Source organism: Eptatretus burgeri, chromosome 4 (genome assembly GCF_056783735.1).
Source record: "Eptatretus burgeri isolate ZD-2024b chromosome 4, Ebu_testis_v1, whole genome shotgun sequence".
NCBI lineage: Eukaryota > Metazoa > Chordata > Myxini > Myxiniformes > Myxinidae > Eptatretus > Eptatretus burgeri.
In genome coordinates, this window is record NC_140964.1 from 45,102,206 (window position 1) to 45,125,922 (window position 23,717).

The 23,717-nt window shown below is 44.0% G+C and overlaps 1 protein-coding gene across 7 annotated transcripts in view; it reads left to right on the plus strand.

The window, feature by feature from the left end:
* LOC147027941 (voltage-gated delayed rectifier potassium channel KCNH8-like) overlaps positions 1-23,717 on the plus strand; it is a 603,764-nt gene that overhangs the window by 502,147 nt on the left and 77,900 nt on the right. For all 7 annotated transcript variants that reach the window (XM_085877809.1, XM_085877808.1, XM_085877806.1 and 4 more), the window contains one exon: positions 14,439-14,638. In XM_085877809.1, the coding sequence (XP_085733935.1) occupies positions 14,439-14,638 (200 nt within the window). The remainder of the gene's footprint in view (positions 1-14,438; positions 14,639-23,717) is intronic.

A 23,717-nucleotide genomic window follows, 5' to 3' on the forward strand; every position in this document is an offset into this window, starting at 1 on the left:
TGTGAACTACAGATGGAAGCTGTGCGGGGCTCAGCGACGATCCTGAAGAGAGCCCTCGGCACAAAACTTTGTGAACAGAAAACTTCACAACTTCGTTAATGATTCGTGACTCCTTACTGAAATAATGGTGGATACTTTGAGCCCATCCTGGGAGGACTCCATTCCACATTCTGAAACCCACATATGAAGATACCAATCAACGTCACACACACACACACACACTTTGAGACCTGGCAGGTCTCTGTTTCACCTCCTGAAACCCACCCACACGTGGAGATAGTAGGCAACAACAGCAACTTGCGCGCGCACGCACACACACACACACACACACCCACACACACACACACACACTGAGACCTGGGAGGGATCCGTCCCTCCTTCTGAAACCCGCATATGGCTATAACAATACACACACATTTCGTCACTAATTTTTGAGATTTCAAGGGTATCTTTTATTTCATTCCCTTGACTTTAAAGGACATGCTGAGTGTTTCACGAATGTCAATTAATCAAGTGTCCAAGTGCAAATGGTGCTTTCACTCAGATGGCTGACTGTTCCTCTGCGGAAATCGATTCTGTCAGATTGGATTTGCATCCAGGACTCCAAGTCGTCAAATCTTGTGGCCTTTCAACGAGTGATATCGCAGTGAGTTCTGTTTGTAGGAGTGCGCATCGCAACCAAATGTCCGAATGTTGCTCTTCAGGTGTTTTAACGGTGATGCTGTGAGTAATGTTTATTTCTCATGGATAATAATGGCGTGCTAATTGTGAAGCTCAATCAGGGAGGAGTTGGTACGTATAACTCACAAATGGGGCAAACACGTTGGTGGACATCGGTGGACTTTTGCACGGTTACCATGACATTGGTAGACAATGAACAGATGTGTATTGTATATGGGATTTGAACCTGGGTTCCGTGCGTATTGAGTGTTGTGGTCCAGTTCCCCCGTCCAGTTGGTTCACGTTGGAACACTACAGGCCAAAGTAATGTTTAATAATAATTGGTAACAACAATGCTTACATGGCAAGTGACCTGTATTTTGCGGGTTTGACCCGTTTTCTTTCTTTCAACCCACGGACCCGTTTTAGTACCGTTAAAAGCCGGATTGGATGGAAAGTATGAACAATTTCAAAAATGCAATGTTAGCTTTCATTCGACTCGCTTGGATTCACACACAGAGTGACGGATTTGTTGCGATCTCTATCCGATAGGCAAGGTATTGCACAAGTCTGACTTTACTGACTGAGTGACGTCATGGGCTTAACCCTTGGTTTTTTAAACCCGGGGGCGCGACCCCAAGAGGGGTCGCCGAGCAAAGTTTTTGGGGTCGCGGGCGTCTGCTTGCAGCGAAAAATAATTGTCTATTTTCGATCGGTGTTCCCTTTAACGGGATGTAATATAAACGGTTCGTTCAAAGTATGGGAACCGGCGCAACATGACGCTTGGAATGGGATCCAGCCGATGCGCGGGCTCACTGAAGGGTGGTTCATTTTGGCGGGAAATTAGTGGTTTGATCCACGGCCTCTCAGACTCAGACTCTGACTCTATCATTAACGTCTATTCACGTCTCCACGTACGACTCGAGACCTTATTTGTGATGGCAGCACCGGCCACCAGCAAATCTCGAGAACGTTCTTACCAGGATAAATTTCTGGACCTTGGATTTTACTACGTGGTGGATAAAAGTGGGGCACAGAGGCCTCAGTGTGTGATTTGTTTCGAAGTGCTTTCTACGGAGTCTATGAAACAAAATAAGTTGCAGAGGCATTTGACTACAAAACATGCGCCTTATCAGGATAAGGAGAGGGTGTTCTTTGAGAGGAAACTTCTTGCACTCAAGAATATCTTTCACTTCCCATGGTATCCAAGGCTAGCTCCACTCATGGCTCGCAGACTTCCTCTCCTGTCGCAGTCAACGTGTGGCCCTAAATGGAGTTCTCTCATCCCCTCTTTCTGTCCAGGCTGGAGTTCCTCAAGGTAGCGTTCTGGGCCCTGTTCTTTTTCTGGTTTACATCAATGATCTCTCCGACTCTGGAAAATCCTCTATATCTCTTTGCTGATGACTCCACCCTCTGCCGTACCATAGGTCATCCCTCAGACCGGCAAGCAGCAGCTTCTTCACTCACTGCAGATCTGGATAAAATCACAAACTGGTCCAACACGTGGAACATGTCTTTCAATCCGGACAAATCTCACACTCTCATGATGTCTCTTTGAAAGGACCGTTTAGAACCCCCCCCCCCCCATCCACTTTCTCAACAATCCTCTGGAAGAAGTCCTTTCTTTCAAGCTTCTGGGTCTCACTATCTGGCATGACCTTTCCTGGGAAAGCCACATTTCAAACCTCCCCTCCAAAGCCAGTCGCCGACTGGGAATCCTCCGTCGTGCAAAGTCCATCCTCGGCCCACCTGAGCTCCCGAACACTTACAAAGCTTTTGTCCGCAGTCTGATGGAGAACTGCTCTCCCCTCTGGGCTGGTGCTCCTGCCTCCCACCTTTCTCGGCTTCACGCTGTAGAAACCAAGGCATTTCGGATCATCGGCATCTCCCACAATGAGCCTGAGTCTTTAGGCCTCTCATCAATCACCGCAGGTTGGTCGGTGGACTTTCTGTCTTCTACCATCTCCTCTCCAGCCTTGCACCCCCTGCTCTCTCTGGGATTTGTCCCCACCACATTTCCACAGGGCGCTCAAAGTCCGCCAACAACCCCCTTCTGGTAAAACTACCAAAATCACGAATCACTGCTCACCTTCACTCTTTCATTCCTCTTTTTCCCACCTTTGGAATAAACTCCCTCACTCTATTCTTTCCCATTCGTCCCTCCAGGCTTTCAAAACAGCTGTTCACCACCACCTCTTATCATCCCCCATCCAAATCCTCAATCTTTTCTACCCCCGATAATCCACCCAAGCCAACTTCCTTCAAATTCCCTGCTTTCCTTCCTGAAAGTCCCTGTAATGTCCATCTTCTATTCCCCATGTTCCCCGTCCCATCCCTCTCCCTTCCACAGATCTCCTAATGTGTCTGTTCCCCACTGTTTTTGTCCCTCCCACTCCCGCCCCTCTTGTCTCATGCCCCCTTGCTCTGCGTTGTGTGTTCGCTCTCACACGAGCCTCGACAAGGTATACAAAAAAACGCGTCTTGACAGAGAGGGTACATGCCTTCAGACCAATTCTCGGGCATTAGAGGCCTCGTATCGAGTGTCGCTCCATGTTGCCAAGACTAAAAAGCCTCACTCCATTGTGGAAGAACTCATGCTGCCATGTGCAAAGGACATGGTATCTCTGATGGTTGGGGAGGAAGCGGCGAAGAAACTGGCAGTTATACCCCTCTCTGACAACACCATCCAACGCAGAATTGAAGATATGAGTCTGGATATAACGGCTCAGGTCGTACAGAAGATTAAGGAATCGCCGTGGCACGCCATACAGTTGGACGAGACCACTGATATCGCATCGTACACGCAACTCGTCGTCTGGGTCCGCTTCATCAAGGCTGATAACTTTGTCGATGAGCCTCTGCTCATCAAACCATTGGAGGCCACCACCAAAGGCGAGGACATTTTGGGAAAGTAGAGCAGTTTTATCGTGACCATGATCTGGACTTCGGAAAATTGCTCGGTTCTACAACAGACGGTGCGCCAGCAATGTTCGGAGTGCGTTCTGGATTCAAGGCTAAATTGCTTGAGGTGGCTCCTCAGACCTCCATGGTACACTGCATGATTCACCGAGAAGCGCTCGCCTCTCATATTTTGCCAGAAACCTTGCAGAGGGTGCTCTCAGAAGTCGTAAAAATGGTGAATCACATCAAATCGAGCGCCCTCAACACTAGGTTATTCAGGCTATTCTGCCAGGAGATGGACGCCGACCATAAGAATTTACTATTCTGCACTGAAGTCAGATGGTTATCTCGAGGAAACCTTCTTCTGCACGTTTACGAGCTCAAAGATGAACTGAAGGAGTTCCTACGCACACAAGGGGAAACGGCATGGGTAGCGTTGCTTGAGTCGGACTCTTGGCTGTCAGAACTGTGCTATCTCATTGACATCTTTGAACGTCTCAATGTCCTCAACCGCTCCCTCCAAGGCAAAGACGCCAACCTCATGATTTTTCACTACAAAATGAGCGGATTTCTGGCGACTCTAAAATTACTGGCAGACAAAGCAGCTGTTAAGCACTTCAGCCTTTCCCCCCCGTCTGGTGGAGCATCTAACGACCTGCCAGTACGATGATACTGAGCTCGACAGTCTTTCTGGGGAGATAGCACGTCACCTTCAGTCGCTCATTGAACAGTTCGAGCACTATTTCCCTGAGCTGGATGTGCAGTCCTTTTCTGTGGTTCGGGACCCTTTCACGGCTCCACTGGACTCGATTGCTGATGAACATGATACAGCACAGGAAGAGCTTGTACAGCTCCAGCAGGATTCAGGAGTGCAGGCTCTTGCGCGGACGAATTCGTTGTCGACATTCTGGTGCAAAATGCTGCCGTCGTACCCGACCCTGTCACGGCGCGCCATTAAGGTTCTCATGCCATATCCTTCACGATACTTTTGTGAGCAGTCGTTCTCCACCATGGTGGTGATTAAAACAAAGTACAGAAATCGCCTAGAAATGGAGCATGATATGATCCTGGCATTGTCATCTACTTCTCCACGATTAGAGAAGTTGGTTTCTGAAAAACAGGCTCATCCTTCTCACTGATTTATCTAAATGTCATTCGGACTAAACTTCTGAAACATTCAACTGTACTATTTGGATACTGTCGGCTATTCTCCGTTTACTCGTCTAGAAAAACGTGATGATGGTGAATAAAGTAAACAGTTAATGTTCTTGTGTCATATGAAATCTTATCTTATATATTATGAATTGGGTTTTGAATCTTTTGGGTCGCACGATATAGAGAGGTTCTGAAATTGGGTCACCACTAAAAAAAGTTTGAAAACCACCGGCTTCACCCCACTGACCAATTCCATCAATCCTCACCTATATACATTGTCACTTCCTTTCATCTACCATTTGGTGTCACCCCGAATCAGTTGGTAGACCTGTTTGCTTTCCAATTCGCTCTTCGACTTCTTTCTGTGATATTTATCAGTACTTTTGAGTATTTTGAATGGTAGGATTCCATTCGGATTGGTTTCATTCACTTACAGGGTGTCCACAAATTACTGTTCCAAATGCAAACCGTCATGAAAACCCTGAATGAAATGGGATACAATGATGCGGTTTGATGTTTGTGAATGAACGAACATTTCTCAATGTTTTATTGTCAATATTTATCAAGATCATCATATAGTGTTCATCACCATTAATTATCACTTGGTGTCTATAAACTAGGAAACACTGCTCTTGATTGTGGGGACGCTATTTGCAGTAAATGTGACGTCACACGTCACTTGTGATAACTGGAAACAAAAAAAGTAAATAAAACTTTGAGAAATCGTTCTTTCTTAGGTGTTATATTCTTTCCAAATACGTTGTTGTTTTGTTGTTGTGTTGTCGGATGTTGAGAGATTGTGAGGAAGATGATTATGCAAGGGGGACGGGCATTGTGGAACGTGAGGGAGATGCCATCTTAACAGAGTCGGAGATGTGTGAACGTTACGTGCTGCGCAATAAATGGATTTGTGCCTTGCTATCAATCTCATTGTTTAGTGACTGTTGAGCGACATAACAGAAATGTTCTTTCTTTGAGAAATGTTTTGTATGTATGTATGTACTCTTACTTGGAACCTCCTTATCATTGCTGATTAGTCAACATATCGAATTGCGTTTTTAATCATATTTGGTTAACCCTTTGCGTGCTGCATTGTTTACGGCCGCATGGTTCCTTGTTGCTTCATTTGTTTGTTTGTTTTTTTCATATGGCTGTGGATTTCAAGTGGTATTTGGAAAAAAAATACACAACTTGAGTGTCAAGTTAGGTGGATAACCAAAATTATATAAATTAAAAAGTTGTTTCAATTTTTTTTCATCTCGTCGCAAATCTGCGACTGCAGCACGCAAAGGGTTGAAAAAGAAAAACCCACTTTTGATTTCTACGAACCTGTTGTTTTTTTTTTTTTGTCGCCTTCAACTTGCCATGTATGATAATGGCATCAAGTTGCTGGCATTGATGTGTTTTATCTAATTGCAAGTGTGTCATTGTACCAAGCAGGCCTTCTGGTCTCATGCTGCCAGATGTCAAAATGCATGCAATGTTAATTGGTCCTGATGGGAATGTGCTCACACCTAACTGGTGTCATCAGGTAACCATGGAATAACCACTTTTTCTCAAGACATAGCTTAATGAATTGACTCTTAATAATAATATAATTATGCTGTTACAGTCATGCAGTCCTCGAAGTATGTACACTCGCCTTTTTGCTGTCTATCCTGGGTTTGGATCCCGATCCAACTATAAACTATCATCCCATTGTTTCACAGGCAAGGTGATTCATCAATGTGTTTGCTGTGCCGTGACTCGGATGGACGTTAAACGGGAGTCCCATCTGCCAGCATTCCTTGGTGGATGTGAAAGATCCCATGGTATCCTTCACAAATTGTAGGCGAGCTAACGCCGGCACCATGAACAAATTACAAATTCCTGCCCTAACCAGCAGAGGGCATTGCATCGGTGGCACACCCGTGCCCTCAAACAATGATGCTTCCCCGCAGCCTTGTGCTGCATACGAAGAAAGAAAGAAAGTCATGTAGTCTTCAACAACCGTCACACCACCCTACAATTATGGGACAAAAAGGTCTCTGCGTCCACTATTAGTTTGGCACAAATCAGAATCCCTGAATGTAACGACCATGGCAGGATGCCCATAGGAAGAGCCGAGCGGTGCTTGTCGATTTTCCATGCTTGAGGCACACCAGCATGGACCCAATTAGCCCATCTAATGTGTTAAACCAATTATCTAAGCGCTAAGGAGCTCACTCATGTTGAACACACAAGGTTTAATCAAACCTGCGGTATTTATTAACAAGAAATGGGGAAAGGGGAGAAGGAAAGGCTGCACAATGATGATTACAATCATTGATAAATAACTCTACACAATGCCCCTCAGGAACTACGACGGCCTCAAAATATACACCTAAATTCCTTTACCTGGTGGTACATGGGATATGGCACAGGATTGACGAAACAAAGAGAAAATCTGTGCTGTGTGAGCCCTTCTCATGCACATGGTCCAGATTCGCTCACGTGGCTCAGCTCCCCACAATCGCTCTCAGCTCGTGCTTCAGCCCATAAAGCCGCCGGGGTCCTGATAGGGTGCACAACGGTTCTGTGCAGGGCATGTCCTTGCTGCATACCAACAACCACAAGAAACTCTCCCACTGGGCCACACAAACCAACTACTGCAATGAACTGCATGAACCACTGGACTGGGTCAATGACACTGCAATGCACGAACCACTCTCTGGACTCAGAGCACAAGCAACAGGTGGCAAAGGACCGAATCGCAGGATGCTCACTGCCCATGCTTTTCTAAATCCCATGGGCCAATTGAAGAGCCCGTGGGGCATGCTCATTGGACAGTTTACCAGACTATATATATATATATATATATATATATATATATATATATATATATATATATATATATATATATATATATATATATATATATATATATATATGGGCATGTCCTTGCCCATCTCGTGGCCTTTCGCTGTCCCATGATTGTGCGTAGATCATGTCTCATGGCCAATATGCTGGCGGAAATTCCACACACAGACAAATATACGACGGGGAACATCCAATAATGTAGGGAGATGGGAATGGTGGGGCTTCGACACAGACACCAGGGCGGGTGGCCTGGGTTTGAGATCTTCCTAAGCACTTGCTGGACACGTTTCGTCACTCACGCGAATTATACCACACTTACAATAACACATACTATTAAATCACTATTCTAATCTATCCCCCATTTTCCCTGCAGACCAGATCCAAAGGAATACTATTAATAAGCGAATTTTACTCAAAGGAGTCCATGCTGCAGAGAGAAGAGAATTCTCTGTAAGTTGGAAATGAGCAAGCTCCTCTCAGAGCCCATCTTGAAAGGCAGCCCAAGTTGGGGTGGCATTTATGTAAAGGAGAGTGCCATAGATTCCCACAACAGACTGCATACCACATCGCACCTGCAGAGCTTTCGCCCATGTAGTGTGGTTAACAGAGAATGTCAGCCAAGCTGCACCGATGAGGGACAGTTGGTTCATGCATTTAGCTCAACAATGCTGTACACGATTTGGTGAGTTGTAACTTAAGTGTATCAAAACACATGAACACGTTAGAACTAATATGAGTTCGGCCATAAAATTAAATTAAACGAAGCATGCTGTTCAGTTATTAAAGGCTTTTTTGTTGTTGCACAAAGCCTTTAAAAGGTACCTTTATCTAAATTTTAGTTCTTCTCTTTAATGGAGTACATTTCATAAAATTTTCAAACGTTTAATTTGCTTTTGAACAATAAAATACGTGCATATTTATCTGTGCTAAATTGGATACATCACTGTCAAAGGAGGAAAACGTTTCTCCTCCTAAAGATTGTTTCTGTGTTATTATTGTGTTCTGCAGAAACTAAAATTGAGGAGAAAAAAAAAACATAATGGAAGCACTGATGATGTTATGCATGGGTGTCACATTGTGTTATTGTAACTGCTTGACAAAGCTTGGTGTTGGCTTAGTGGTTCGGTTGGCTGACTTTGGATCTCAGGGTCCTGAGTTGGAGTCCCCGTCAGCTGTTGAATTAACACCAGGTGGGATTGATTCAGCCTGTCATCCTTCTGAGGTTGGTGAAATGAGCACCAGTGTACTGGTAATAGGGGCATTGCATCAGTGGCATAGCTGTGCCCTCAGCCAATGATGGAGCCAGCAGCCACAGGCTGCTTCTGCACAAGAAGAAGAACTGCTTGATATAAAACTAATTTTTGAAATCTCCTATATACTAGGATGTGCTGGAAAGTAATGCCTCATATTCCTTTTTCTGCAACACAGATGAAGAACAAACACAGACTTCACCACTGAGGTGCACAAAATTATGCCAAAGTACAAGTAGTTTTTTTGATACCGTCACAATAGAACTGTGTGTCCTGCTGACGTAACCAGGACTTCACAGCGGCCTTGACATCTTTGTCGGAAGAAAAACATTCTCCATGAAGGTGTTCCTTAAGTTTGGGGAAGAGATGAAAATCTGACGCAGCCAGGTCGGGGCTGGTGATCCTTTGCGGTGGTATTCCATTGACCGTCTCTTACTCTCAGGATTGTAATGGTGCACCCAACTGTCATCTCCAGTCAATCATCCCGACTTTTATCTGCAGCACTGACAACGTCGTGCTGCCCTCTGTCATCTCGACTAATGTAGCACTGAGACATCTTGTGTCAGAATCATAAAACTTCACACCCAGTGGTGGGAAGAACTAATGTGCGGACTGTACTTTGTTTCATTCGAATATCTTTACCTGTTTTGGAGAAAAAGGATAGAAGCATTACCTTTTAGCATGTCCTCACAATTTATTTTAAAATAGCACTATATATAAATAAATATTGGGTAGTCGATCTGGTTGAAAAAAAAAAAAATTGACATTTGTTCTCCCCTTATTATCAGTATTTAAAATGGCGATTTCAGTTAATACAATGGTGATTTCGATGAAACTTGGTTGGTAGGTTCATACCATGACCTAGTTGTGTGCAAATGAGAACCGTTGCTATGGACACCACCGGACACCAGCAACGGGACTTTGAAATTTTTGAAAAATCATAAAAAATGAATTTTTCGAAAATCAAAAATCGGGCCACGAGCGACTGTGGGCAGTACATTCAGCCATATTGTCAAACATTTCCAGCCGGATCCTCTGAAAACTGTCGGAGAAGATACACTTTGAATGAACCCTGGTCAAAAACAATAAAAAAAAACGAAGTTCGTTATATCTCAGAGACTATGAGTCAGATATACATGAAACTGGTATGGTAGGTTCATGGTATGTCCTAGTTATGTGTGAGAAAGAACCGTTGCTATGGACCCCTCCGTTGCCTAGCAACAGCCAAAAAACCTCTAAATGTGGGGGTATTTTAACGAAAAAAACAATCTGCAGCATTAACCCTTGAAGCTAGAATCATGAATTTTCTTGTGCTTAATCCTCAGGTCATTCCCCATCGAACGGGCCCATTGCGTCAGGTTCTATTGGGTAGGCGACTACCCATGTCCGCCTACCGGCTTGTATATATATTGTGTGTGTGTGTGTGTGTGTGCCTCATTGGTTGTTATCTCCAAATGCGGGTTTCCAAAGGTGGAACAGAGTCTGCCTAGCGAAGTTTTGTTGTTACCACGAGCACATAGCACAAAGCGGGGTTAAGCAATTGGTTCACTATGTTGATCTATGATCGAGGTACTCCTTCATTTCAATTAAATTTTATATTTTGAACACCATAGAACATGAATCGGAACCTGAATCAGGAGAAAAACCTGCTGTTTAGCAGTACATTGGCTTTGAATTTGCAAATTGTACAGAATTTTGTCCTGAGCACGCATGTGCAGGGAGGAGTAAGGAAATAATTTTGCTCTGTCTGGCAGTTTAAAAAATTGAAAATCATTCCAAACAGGAAACTTACTGTTTTTAGGGACGTCATAAAGGACACAAACAATATGCACCAAGAGCTTTTGTAACATTTTCTCGTGGTGTCAAAGAGGGTGCATCAATCAACAGCTCGAAACTTCAAATTCAATGTTTTTGTTGTTTTTTTCTACAGCGTTTAAAAACTAATTTTATTTCAATTGAATTATATATTCGAACACTGGAGAACACAAATTGCCTTGTTGTCACTTCCAAAAATCTTCACTTTAGTAGTACTTGGACAAAATTGTTCGCCATTTCGACCAATGAAATTTGCCACTCGCGCTCTCAGGGCAGGGGAACTTCGAGATTCTTCTTTTTCTTCTTTCAATAAAGTGTTTACAATAAAGTCCCATGTCTAAGTTCTAATAAAGTCCAATGTCCTTTTTCTCAGGATTGTGTTTTTTCTCAGGATTAAGGACTTGGGTAAAAAAAAAACTTTGTATAAATGACCCTACCAGACCCGTGGGTATATCATGTTTCTATATGGGGTGAATGGTGAAACTGCAAATGCCGAGTCCGTCAATGTAAGAAAAAAATTGCATTGCAAAGGAGGAAATGCAAAACGAAAATGGCATTGAGACATTACCAAACCAGCGAATCTTTCCACATGCTGTAAATGGTGAAACTGTGAATGGCAAACCCATGAATGTGGTTCACATATCGAGACAGAGCAGCTTCGTACGAGTGGAAACTCAAGATCACAATTGCATTGAGAAATTTATGAAATCTCCCAGCCACCATAGAACACCCGCTGGGACACCAAAAGGTTCCACAGAAAGTTTGGCGGGGCTCTCCCCAAAACTGAGGGAGTACTTCAGGGATGGACAGACAGACAAACACCACTGATTTATTATATACAGTCCTACCAAATAAATAAATCGCCTCTCTGATGGGAATATTAAGAGGTGGAGAGGGGGAGGGGAAGAGAAAGGAGGGAGGGGGGAGAGCAAGCAAGGAAGGGGGGAGGGGAGAGATGTGTGAGGGAGGGTAGGAAGAGGAACGGGTGTGGGGGTAGGGGAGTGGAGAGCAATGAAGGGAGGGACAACCATTATTCAAAGAAAGATGTAGGGATGGTTTCACATGATCATTTCTTGTGACCATCCCTACCTTGTTTACATACTGCTTTTTCAAAACATCCCTACATCCTTTTGCATTAAAAAAAACGTTTTTATTACTTGTATATCGATAATAAATGTGATTGTGTGTCAGTGTGTGTCTCCTCCATAACTCCAAAACCATGAAACCTAGCAGCCTGAAACTTTGCAGGCATACAAAGGGAACTCCAAGGAAGTGCATGAGTGAAAATTGGGTGTTTAGGTTAAATTACAACATCCCTTTTGAAGATAATTAGCGGCCTCATTTAATTATACCCTTTATCAGGCGCATCTCGGTCACATCGCTCTCCCTTCATGGGGTCTTAAGGCGCATCCTCAGTTACCTCGCTGGGGTCTTAATTCACCATTTTGTTTGGCCTGCTCAACAATGCCTTAAGTTGGAAAAGGCCACAACGATTTCTAAATGAAGTTTTTTTTGTTCACTTTCATCGCTCATATTATTGAATGCCTGGTCATTATACCTATGAATCACTGGATACATTGCAATGCTTATAAACGCCCAGAGATGCCAGCGTTCTTGGCTATATTTCATTTCCGCACATGCCATAACCTCTAGAATCTCTTAAATTAAGCCGAATTACAAAATGTAAGCTCCAGAATTGAACTTAGCAGCAGTTCTGACTGCAAAAGAAAGTGTTCATTTGTCTAATTCAGACATACTGTAGTTTGATATTTTGGCCATCTCCGGGAGGTGTTTAATATGATGGATCGGCGATTGCTAATTGCTTGCCAAGCCAGCTGTTCCTTATCAACCGTTTTGTTTGAGTGCTTAAGCTGCTTGGCGAGCGCTCTGCAATATTTGCACTGTCACTGAATACTGTATGTCGATCGACTTTAACAACGTTCAGGGGCCACTCGACTGCATCTGGCCCCGCATTGTTCTGCGGTGCATCGGGCATTGGCTGGCTCAGTGAAAATGTTGAATTTTATTGTACACCACGTTTCCCCTTTTTGTACGATCTTCTTTCATGATACAACCTGTCAGTTTGGCATCAATAGATACATGTAAAAAAATTTAAAGTTTCATTTTAAAAAGTTTCTTCAATCATTTTGTGGAGTGCTGGGTGAAGCTGCAAGGCGTGCGCTCCTCAAGCTTCGATGGCGATACCAGGGTTTAATACCAGCGTGAGAAAGGCAAAATAAATTAGATGATTGCAATGAGTAAAACCTGTGTCAGTTGATACAAAGGAATGAATCGTCACATCATGGCAGGGCAGCCGAGAGGTATGCACACTCCCTCTAAGCTGTCTCGCCTGGGTTTTAATCCTGACCCAGCTATAAACTGCCATCCTGGTGTTTCACAGGCAGGGAGATTCATCAATGTGTGTGCCGTCTCTCGGATGGACGTTAAACTGTGCATCACTTCTGCTGGAATCCCCCCCTCCTCTCCCCATCTCCTCCTCCGCACTCTCCCCTCTCTCCTCTCCCCCTCCCCTCTCTCCTCTCTCCCCCTCCCCTCTCTCCTCTCTCCCCCTCCCCTCTCTCCTCTCTCCCCCCTCCCCTCTCTCCTCTCTCCCCCGTCCCCTCTCTCCTCTCTCCCCCTCCCCTCTCTCCTCTCTCCCCCTCCCCTCTCTCCTCTCTCTCCTCTCTCCCCCTCCCTCCTCCCCTCTCTCCTCTCTCCCCCTCCCCTCTCTCCCCCTCCCCTCTCTCCTCTCTTCCCCCTCCCCTCTCTCCTCTCTCCCCCCTCCCTCTCTCGTCTCTCCCCCTCCCCTCTCTCCTCTCTCCCCCTCCCCTCTCCCTCTCCCTCTCCTCTCTCCTCTCTCCCCCTCCCCCTCCCCTCTCTCCTCTCTCCCCCTCCCCCTCCCCTCTCTCCCCCTCCCCCTCCCTCTCTCCCCCTCCCCCTCCCCTCTCTCCCCTCCCCTCCCCTCTCTCCCCCTCCCCCTCCCCTCTCTCCCCCTCCCCCTCCCCTCTCTCCCCCTCCCCCTCCCCTCTCTCCCCCTCCCCCTCCCCTCTCTCCCCTCCCCTCCCCTCTCTCCCCTCCCCCTCCCCTCTCTCCCCTCCCCCTCCCCTCTCTCCTCTCTCCCCCTCCCCCTCCCCTCTCTCCCTCTCTCTCCCCCTCTCTCTCTCCCCCTCCCTCTCTCTCCCCCCTCCCCTCTCTCCCCCCTCCCCTCTCTCCCCCCTCCCCTCTCTCCCCCCTCCCCTCTCTCCCCCTCCCCTCTCTCCCCCCTCCCCTCTCCCCTCTCTCCCCCCTCCCCTCTCCCCTCTCTCCTCTCTCCCCCCCCTCCCCTCTCTCTCATGGGGAATATGTGTTTTAAATTTCAACCTGATCAGATCCGAGCTCTGGTAAACCGAATTATTTAACATTTTGAATCTGGGTTTAGGGATTTAAATCAAACTTGGTACAAGTATGTATAATGATGTAATAATGTGAACGAAGGCGTATCTGGTGATGTGGCGACGTCGAAGCGTGACCTTCCAGTTTACTTATGCTTTCAATCTCGACTAGTTTTCCAAATTTCTCCTTTCTCTCTTCTTAAAAAAAATACTTTTTCCTCTTTATTTGTTTTCCCATTAAAGTGTGTTCTGCGATTTGCACTGCGTTGCATTTGTGGTGTCTTCCACCGAAGATGTATAAATGAGGCTTAAGACATATCTTAATGGTCTTTATTTAAAACTCAATCTCCAAGTCTGAAAAGTTACTTACATGTGGATTGTGTGTAAATTACGTAAACTTATAACCCACACTCAAAGCCTTATTCTCCATTCCCGTGAATTTGTGCAGCTCTCATGCACGCTGTGGTGTTCGGGAACGTAACGGCGATCATTCAACGTATGTATTCACGCCGTTCACTCTACCTCACTCGCACCAAGGACCTGAAGGAGTTCATCCGCATCCATGGGCTGCCACAACATCTGAAGCAGCGCATGCTTGAGTACTTCCAGACGACGTGGGCTGTCAACAATGGCATGAATCCTAACGAGGCATGTACACACTCCCTCAGGCCTCGCTATAAGTTCTCAGCCACCTACACATTTTGGACACGTACAAATTGCCACACCTTTCTTGTAGAGCATATTTCTCCTCTGAAAACCATATGTCAAAGCCTAATTTGATGAAAACACTTTCTTTTCATAATGTAGTCCCATTATTATTGATATAATTTTGGAAATCCATTTGTGGAGACACTAAGCTCTCAGTTTAGCAGGTGAACATTGAGGCTTAATGTGTTGCATAACAAATGCTCTTGGCAAATCATGTCATGTCTCTTAAAAGGGTCAAACATCGATAAAAGAAACCATTAACACTGAATGCGCTTTTGAGCGGAGTTGAGGCCGAAGCGAATTTTTATGGAAACAATGTGTAGAAAATGTGTTATTTATTATTACCAAAGATGCAGGACAACAAAGATTGTTTCTGTTGAGGCACAAGTTGTCGTTCTTCTAGATAGCAGTGGTTCCCCACCTGTGGTCTGCAGACCCCTGTGGGTCTGAGAGATCATCCGTGGGGATCTGCTGGGGGAAAAAACAGCAAAAAAATGAGCATCTCCACTACCCAACATTACCCTCCACACTCCCCAACATTACCCTCCACACTCCCTAACATTACCATCCACAACCCCGAACATTACCCTCCACACTCCCAAACATTACCCTCCACACTCCCGAACATTACCCTCCCCACTCCCAAACATTACCCTCCACACTCACTAAAATTACCCTCCCCACTCCCGAACATTACCCTCCACACTCCCTAACATTACCCTCCACACTCCCGAACATTACCCTCCACACTCCCGAACATTACTCTCCACACTCCCAAACTTACCGTCCCCACTCCCGAACATTACCCTCCACACTCACTCACATTACCCTCCCCACTCCCGAACATTACCCTCCACACTCCCTAACATTACCCTCCCCACTCCCGAACATTACCCTCCCCACTCCCCAACATTACCCTCCACACTCACTCACATTACCCTCCCCCCTCCCGAACATTACCCTCCACACTCCCTAACATCACCCTCCCCACTCCCTACCATTACCCTCCCCACTCCCTAACATTACCCTCCACACTCCCTAACATTACCCTCCCCACTCCCTAACATTACCCTGCCCACTCCCTAACATTACCCTCCACACTCCCTAACATTACCCTCCCCACTCCCTAACATTACCCTCCCCACTCCCAAACATTACCCTCCACACTCCCTAACATTACCCTGCCCACTCCCAAACATTACCCTCCACACTCCCTAACATTGCCCTCCACACTCCCTAACCTTACCCTCCCCGCTCCCCAACATTACCCTCCACAAACCCGTACATTACCCTCCACACCCCCAAACATTACCCTCCACACTCCAAAACATTACCCTCCACACTCCCGAACATTACCCTCCCCACTCCCAAACATTACCCTCCACACTCACTAAAATTACCCTCCCCACTCCCGAACATTACCCTCCACACTCCCTAACATTACCCTCCACACTCCCGAACATTACCCTCCCCACTCCCCAGCATTACCCTCCCATGTAGGGACTTGCCACATGTCAGAAAGCAACCATTCGTGGAAGGCCTTGGTTATTATATTAGCAGACATTATAAAAATATGATGATTATTTTATAACGAGCAGGGTTACCCGGCGTTGCCCGGGAGGTACTGAGAATGGGAGAATCAGGAGAGCCGGCAGGGCTGAGAATGGGAGAATCAGGAGAGCCGGCAGGGCTGAGAATGGGGAAAGCGGATTGGGTGTCGGGGTTGGTGGGGGGGCTGGGGTGGGGAACTGTGTCGGGGGCAGGAGAGCCAGAACACCACTGAGTAAAGGGTTCTGAATGGAACACCAGTGGGTAAAGGGTTGTTGAGGGAACACCAGTGAGTAAAGGGGTCCTCAAGGGTCTTGTGTCTTTGTGGTCTTAAGGGTCTTTAAGCTCTTAAGGGTCTTACAGGTCATTGAGGTGTTTCGGGTCTTTGAGGTCTTCCAGCTCTAAGGGGTCTTAAGGGTCTTCAAAAGACTTGGAGGTCTTCGGGGTATTCAAGAGTCTTAGGGATCTGAACCGTCTTTGGGGTCTAAAGGGTCTTTTGGTTATTTGGGGTTTTAAAGTGTCTTAATTGTGTTCAGTGAATTCAATGGTCTTCAGGGTCATATGGGTCTTTGGGATCTTTAAAGGGTGAAGTTGTGGATGAAAATACACTGAAGACAAGACAACCCCTGGGTCGGACTTGGTCTGTTATTTTATGAGGTCATCATCAGTCAAAGGGTCAACATAGGCCGAATTTGTAAAATTGGCAGTTTTCACCTGATTGAATAGCGATTTGAAGAGGATTTATAGTTCAGGTCACTGAATTCAACCACCAATTATTTTTGAGGTCAAATATGTTTAATGTATTTTGCAAGCATAGTGCTCTGCACGACGTCTTGTTTGTTTGCTTGTCCGGGCGATATCTCAGCCATCCTTTGAGCTAGGAAGCTAAACTTTGGAGACAAAAGTGAAGATGTGCTTTTGCAAAAGTACTATTTTTTGTTTTTTGATTCATCAATTAATTGATTAATTACTTCATTATTATGGATTTATTATTTACTTATTTATTTATTTCTCATCCTGCCAATATCTCAGGCATATTTTGAGCTCAGAAGATGATAGTTGGACATGACAGTGACCAAGTGATTTGGTTAAAAAGGGTTTTTTGATTTATTGATTAATCAATCAATTATTGTACACCGCTTCTTCCCAATGCCATATCCAGACAATGCATGATGTCATCGCCAGGCTCTGAAGGAAGAGAGTGCAGTACTCAGTTTTCACTTCGTTTGTTTTCTTGTTTGCTTCTTTGTTTGTTTGTTTGTCCGGGTGATGTCTCAGCCATCCTTTGAGCTCGGAAGCTGAAATTTGGGAACAAAAGTGAGGATGTGCTTTGGCAAAAACAGTATTTAAATTTTTTTTATTATTAATCAATTAATTGATTAATTTCTGAACTATTATCAATTTATTTATTTTATTTATCATCTGGGCAATATCTCAGGCACCTTTTGAGCTCGGAAGCTGATATTTGGACATGACAGTGAACAAGTGATTTGGCTATAAAGAGTATTTTTCATTTCATTGATTAATCAATTAATTATTTTCTTTCTTGTTTGTCCCGGCGATATCTCAGCCATCCTTGAAGGAGGAAGCTGAAATTTGAGGATAAAAGTGAAGATGTGCTTTGGTGTAAAAATTTTATATTTATTTTTTGATTCATCAATTATTTGATTAATTATTTAATTATTATCTATTTATTAATTGCTTATTTTCTTTCTCATCCTGGCAATATCTCAGGCACCTTTTGAGCTTGGAAGCTGATATTTTGACACAACTGTGAACAAGAGATTTGGCGTTAAAGGGTATTTTTGATTTAGTGATTAATCAATTAATCAATTAATTATTCATTTTTCGATGAATTACTTAATTTTCAAAGAGTTACAGATTCGGATGAAATAGTTGTGGTTTAGGTATGCTATCAGCCAATTGATGAAATTAATTCTTTTAATCTTATTATTTATTTATTTATTTTAATTATGCAATTAATCACTCAATTTTTGTACAATGCTCACTCCCAATTCCGACTCCATGTGCCGTAAGATGGCAACACTGGGCGCCGAAGGCGCCCCGGCAATGTTGCGCGCTGGAGGATTTGTTATTTACTTATTTGACATGGGGGTGGTGTTCTTTGAACGTAACTCTACTTGTTCTTCTTTTGTTCTTGTTCTTTTGCTTTTCAAGAGCTGGTGGTAATATTAAAATATTTTCCTCCACACAGTTTCAGTTTCACAATATATAAGGAAACTAGACGCAGGAGGAAGCCATTCAGCCCATAATGCCTGCGCAGCTGTGCCACATCAACACCAGACCTATTTTATCCCTCAAAACGACGCAGCTTCATTGGGGGAATAAGGGGATGAATGTGGATGAGACAATGTGGCATGCCCAGGGATATCTCAAGGGTAGCAAAATCAAAAAAAGGGGAAATGTATTTATTTTCTTTATTTAAATAAAAAAGGAAAAGCAATTGTTTTGGGGTTTTTATATTTAATTTTTTACTCCGGGGAGGCAGTGGGGGGAGTGTGGGAGGCACTTCAATGATGGAACACTCCTATGTCACTCAGCCTCTGTCTCTTCCCTGGCCAGACACTCCATGGGAAGCCTGCTCCGTATTACACTGCTCAGTCCACACGGCACGGAGTCAAGTGGAGCCTTAGTATCTTATTTTCCTTTCATTCCTCAGAGTGCATTTCTTCAAGGAGGTATACTAGCTGTAGTCGCTAATACACCAATGTTATGTCCTTCACAACTCCTCAGAACTATCTGTTTATTACAAATATGTCATGGTGCTGTATTGAGAATATTTAATAATTAAAAAAGACAGAAGTAGCATCTGATTGGGAGAGGGTGCGGTGAGGTTGTTTTGAGTCTAAATTCATGAATACATTATTTGTGTATGTAATAAATTGATAGCCCCCAGTTCAATGCAACATACTATTTGAAGAAGCCCATCTTTGTTAATCAGAAAACACTTAATTTGATTGACCACAGAAATGATGCTTCTCCGTTTTTTCAATGGTGAAAGTTGATGTTATTAACACAACGCCCCCTAGTATGCCATTCAAAAATGGTCTCTGTACATGTATTTTGGATCTGCTGCTCTCCCATCTTGGAAAATCCCAGGCTGTGCAATTTGCATGTGACTGCAAAGAAATGAGCCGCTATCCTGCTGCTATTCCTCTTGGAGTAATAAATGATGTAACAGTCAGGTGGTGGGGTATTGCTGCTGTCAGCGGGGTCGGCTCACAGCCCACGTGAAGCAATTCCTAATTGCTGGGGAATGGCAATAGGAGCTGCTGCTACCTTGTGCGCATTACCTTACGGGCATTTTAACCCTGCAGATTAACCCTTTTAGTCCACCGCCAGCTTCAGGGCCAATCGTGCAGTGCTGAATATTCTACCATTCCTATCACAGCACTCGCAAAAAATGTGATTCACTCCCTCGTATGAAACCAATCACGAAGTTCATGAAAATATTGAAACCATTTTCTTGTCATCTGCTGAAAATGCAAGTGACAAACAAGTTTGGTGAAATAGATTTCGGCGCGGTTTCGGTTCCAAACATGTTGGTTAGTTTTCAGGTTAGCAACAAGTTAATAACAAATTAAGTGAATAGATTCTGATGGAATTGATGAATGTGCAGGGTTGATTTATAGAGCGCAGGCATGACGGGTTAGTGGCCCCCTCCTCTGTCCAATGTCCTTATGTAAGTTCTCATTGAAGATCTATGTTTTGGAATAGAGGAGTTGTCTGTTCTCATTTTCTTATAATCATTCTGTTGGTAATGTCTAAATCGTCTCTGCTTGTTAATTTATGTATTTCTAATCAAAATTTAATTGTGATTAAAAAAATTCCTATCCACTAACCGCCATGAACAAACCAGAAACTCCTTTTTAGAATAATATCCCATCTATTTACAACATATGCAATTAGAAAAATATATTAGAGATTGCAGACCCTCGCCAGGACTTGTTTTGTGTGGAGTATTTTGTATGGCAAATAAATGGAAGGATGTACCAAATGAAAGGTCGTTGATTGCAAATCAACGTTATAAAGGTTATAAAGTTCAGGTTATATGCAAATCAACTTCAGGTTATAAAGGTCAAAGGTCTGAAGGTTTAAAGGTCGAAATTTGTAAAGGTCTGTAAAGGTCACAATAGGTCTAAAGGGTCAAAATGGTCGAAAGTGTCTAAATCGTCTTAAAAGGCCAAAGCTGTCTCAAGGGTGTAATTTAAAGTCTAAAGGGTCAGAATTGTCTGAAGGGGTCTAAAGGGGTATTAAAATGTCTAAAGGTTAAAGGGATGGTACAGGGTATTAAAAGGTCCTCAAGGTGTGAAGATCTGAAGGGTAGAAGGGAATCTAAAGGTCTTCAGAGTTCTTAAGGGTCGAAGATCTAAAGGGCCTAAGATGGCGAAAGGTTATATAGGGTGTAACGGGGTCTATTTGGTCTTTAGGTTCAACAGGGTCTGAGGAGTCTATAGGATCTTAGGTGTCTAAAGGGTCTTCAATGGGTCTTAGGGTTCTAAAGGGTTGAAAGGGCCATAAGGGCCTCAGGTGTCTTAGGAGGCGAAAGGGTATTGGGGATCTAAAAGGTCTGATGGATCTTAAAGGGTGTTTGGCTTCTAAAGGGTCTGAGGGGTCTTAAATTGTCTCAACATTCTAAGGATCTTAGGGGATCTAAAGGGCCTTAAAGCTATTTATAGTCTTGGTAGACTTAAATGGTTTTAGGGTTATAAACGGTCTAAAGCCCTGTTCTTAATTGCATGGCCCACGAGCCACTGGCGGCCCCTGGTGGCCGAAAGTGCGGCCCCTAACATGCAGTCGATAATACACAAATGTGAAAACACCCTATCATAATTCGCCATAAATGCTATCAAATTGACCCGATGGTTTCAAATGAGTGTTCCAGCACAAAGCATAAACATAACATCACTACATCAGAATATGGTTGCAGTATACAAACAATTGTGCTTGCAGCTCAGTTAACCACAACGAAGAAGAGAATGTGGAGGCGGGGCTTAACATCAGCCATTATGGAGTCCCGCAGATGGTGTGGTGGCTCTCACACTGATGTCTTATCAACAAAAGTGGCCCCCCTCTAAACAATAGTGAAGATCACTGATTTAAAGGGTCTTCAGGGGTTCCATGGGGTTTTAGGGTTCTGAAGGCTTTATTGGGTTTTAGGGGTCTTCAAGTTTTTTCAGGGTCTTAAAGGATCTGATGGGTCTTAATGGGTCTTGGGGTTGTTTGGGGGGTCTTCAGGTTATAAAGTATCTAATGTAATTATACACACTCGCATTCTGTCAAGACAAACAGACAAAGAAATGGACCCAAATTCAATACCCTCTCCTCTGGCGAGGGTAAATATGTTGGAATTTTCAATCATCTCGCTCACCATCTAGAATATTCGAATACATCACCTCTGTCACATTTCAAGGTGACTGCAGAACTCTCAGGAAGGAAAAAAAAGTACAAATTTGGAAGGAGGTGGGCTTCAGGGGAAGAAAATATCATGGTTTTGGATGGAGGATGATCTGAGATGGTAGTGAACAGCTGTCTTAAACACCTGGAAGGAAGGATGAAATTGGAGAGACTATGTTAGATGATTTCACAGGCAGGTGAAAAGAGGAACGAATGAGTAGAGCTGTGGAGATGAGTCGTGATTCTGGATTTTAGAATCGAGTCTCCCTCTGCGGTCAGCTTCAGTTACCCTATAGTCTTGGTTCATTGTGTGATGGTCGTGTTCTAAGATGAATCTCACTTTAAATTACTTCTTTATCAGTTCAAAACTACATTAATTTTTCATATTCCCTTGCGTTCAACTACTTATATGTCCCTACCCAAATTATCGGTCTTGCCATTTGATCTCAGAAGCAAACTTGAAAGCCAAGAGTACAAACGGTGGGACATTTTGTTTTAAAACTTTTTGCCTAATTCTACATTTCCACTGTGGATCGGGTCAAAAGTGTCCCTAAACCATCCCTGTGTACCCACAGTACCATTTTTGTGCAGATTCTCCTCGAACCTCTGTTCTGTAGTCTCGTCTTCCCACACACTCGTAAGTTTATCCACAAAAAGCTGTTTGATCTGAGTTCTCAACCCCTGCCGTAGACTTGGGCAATGTGGTATGTGACTCTCAGCAAGTTATTCGTTTAAAGTGAAAATGTTGACTGTGGTATAATTGAAGAGATTATGTGTAGATTGCATTTTGAACTAAAAATTCTCACCGCGTCTGCCAGTAAATATATCTTGACCTTAGATTTTTCTTTGCAGAAATAACACCTACATCAAAAGCTCTCTGTTTTATAGCTTCGCTTGCATTGGACGTGCCGTTCATTGTCCGTAACCAATAATATGAAGATACAGAAATAATTAGCCTTCCATTTTGGGGAGGAATAGGGGGCTGGCAGGATGGCTTAGAAAATATGTGCACTCGTCTTTGAGGTGTCTTGCCTGGGTTCTAATCGGGACCCGGCTATAAACTGTCATTCTGGTGTTTCGCATTGAGGGCGATGGATGCGTCGATGTGTGCGCCTTCCTTCTCAAGGACATTTATACTGGGAGACCCGTGTGCCAGTACCGGTTGTTTATGAATGTTAAATATGCAACGGTGTCCTTCATGAAGAGTAGGACAGTTACATCTATTAGCACCCTGAACGAATTCCAGCTTCCTTCAGTCAAATGTTTAGCCTGGCCAGCCAGTTTGCGAAAGACCTTGTCTAAAAACGTTCCCCATTCTCTCTGTTTGAACCGACAACTGACATGCAGTTGCAGCTATTTCTACCGACCAAACGGCCCCTCCTGAAATGACGGCCAATTCATGGAACTGTGCAGCTCACCTTCATGATCAGTAAACACTTCACGAACCAACTTGTTTGTCATATTGGTTTTCACCGACCGCCACCTGTCCACTGGCGGATTCGGAATCTGACACGCGAGTCGCTTGCGCAACTTGCAAACGGACTTTGCAGGAGAAATGTTTCGGAAATCAGCTGTTACCCTTTACAGTGACATATACGAGAGTCTTGTTCAGTTCTTAAATACAATTGGCCATTTGTTATATTAAAAATTATCTGTCTTTGCCAAGTGCCTGCAAGTGACTCGATGATGATTTACACAAGTGACAAATTGCTGGAGCATATGTATTGCTACTTAAGGTTTGATTTGAAGTATAAATTAAGATCTACGGTAATATTGTTTGAGCCTTTTTGCATTTGATCAAAGAGTGATACATCAATCCGGATTATTTATTTATTTATTGTTCATAGATGTCGGTGCAGTTTCCGAAAGGCATTGCATCATAACCGTCATAATCATTCGCTCGAATCTTAGCAGTGCTTTGCATTACCCCCAAGAAGACTTATCAAGATGCCAAACGTTTTTGCTGAGCAGGTCAGAATATTTCCCTCGGCATTTTTCTGCACTATACTCGATTAAACCCTTCGAGATGTGAAGATGATGATGATTGGCTCTG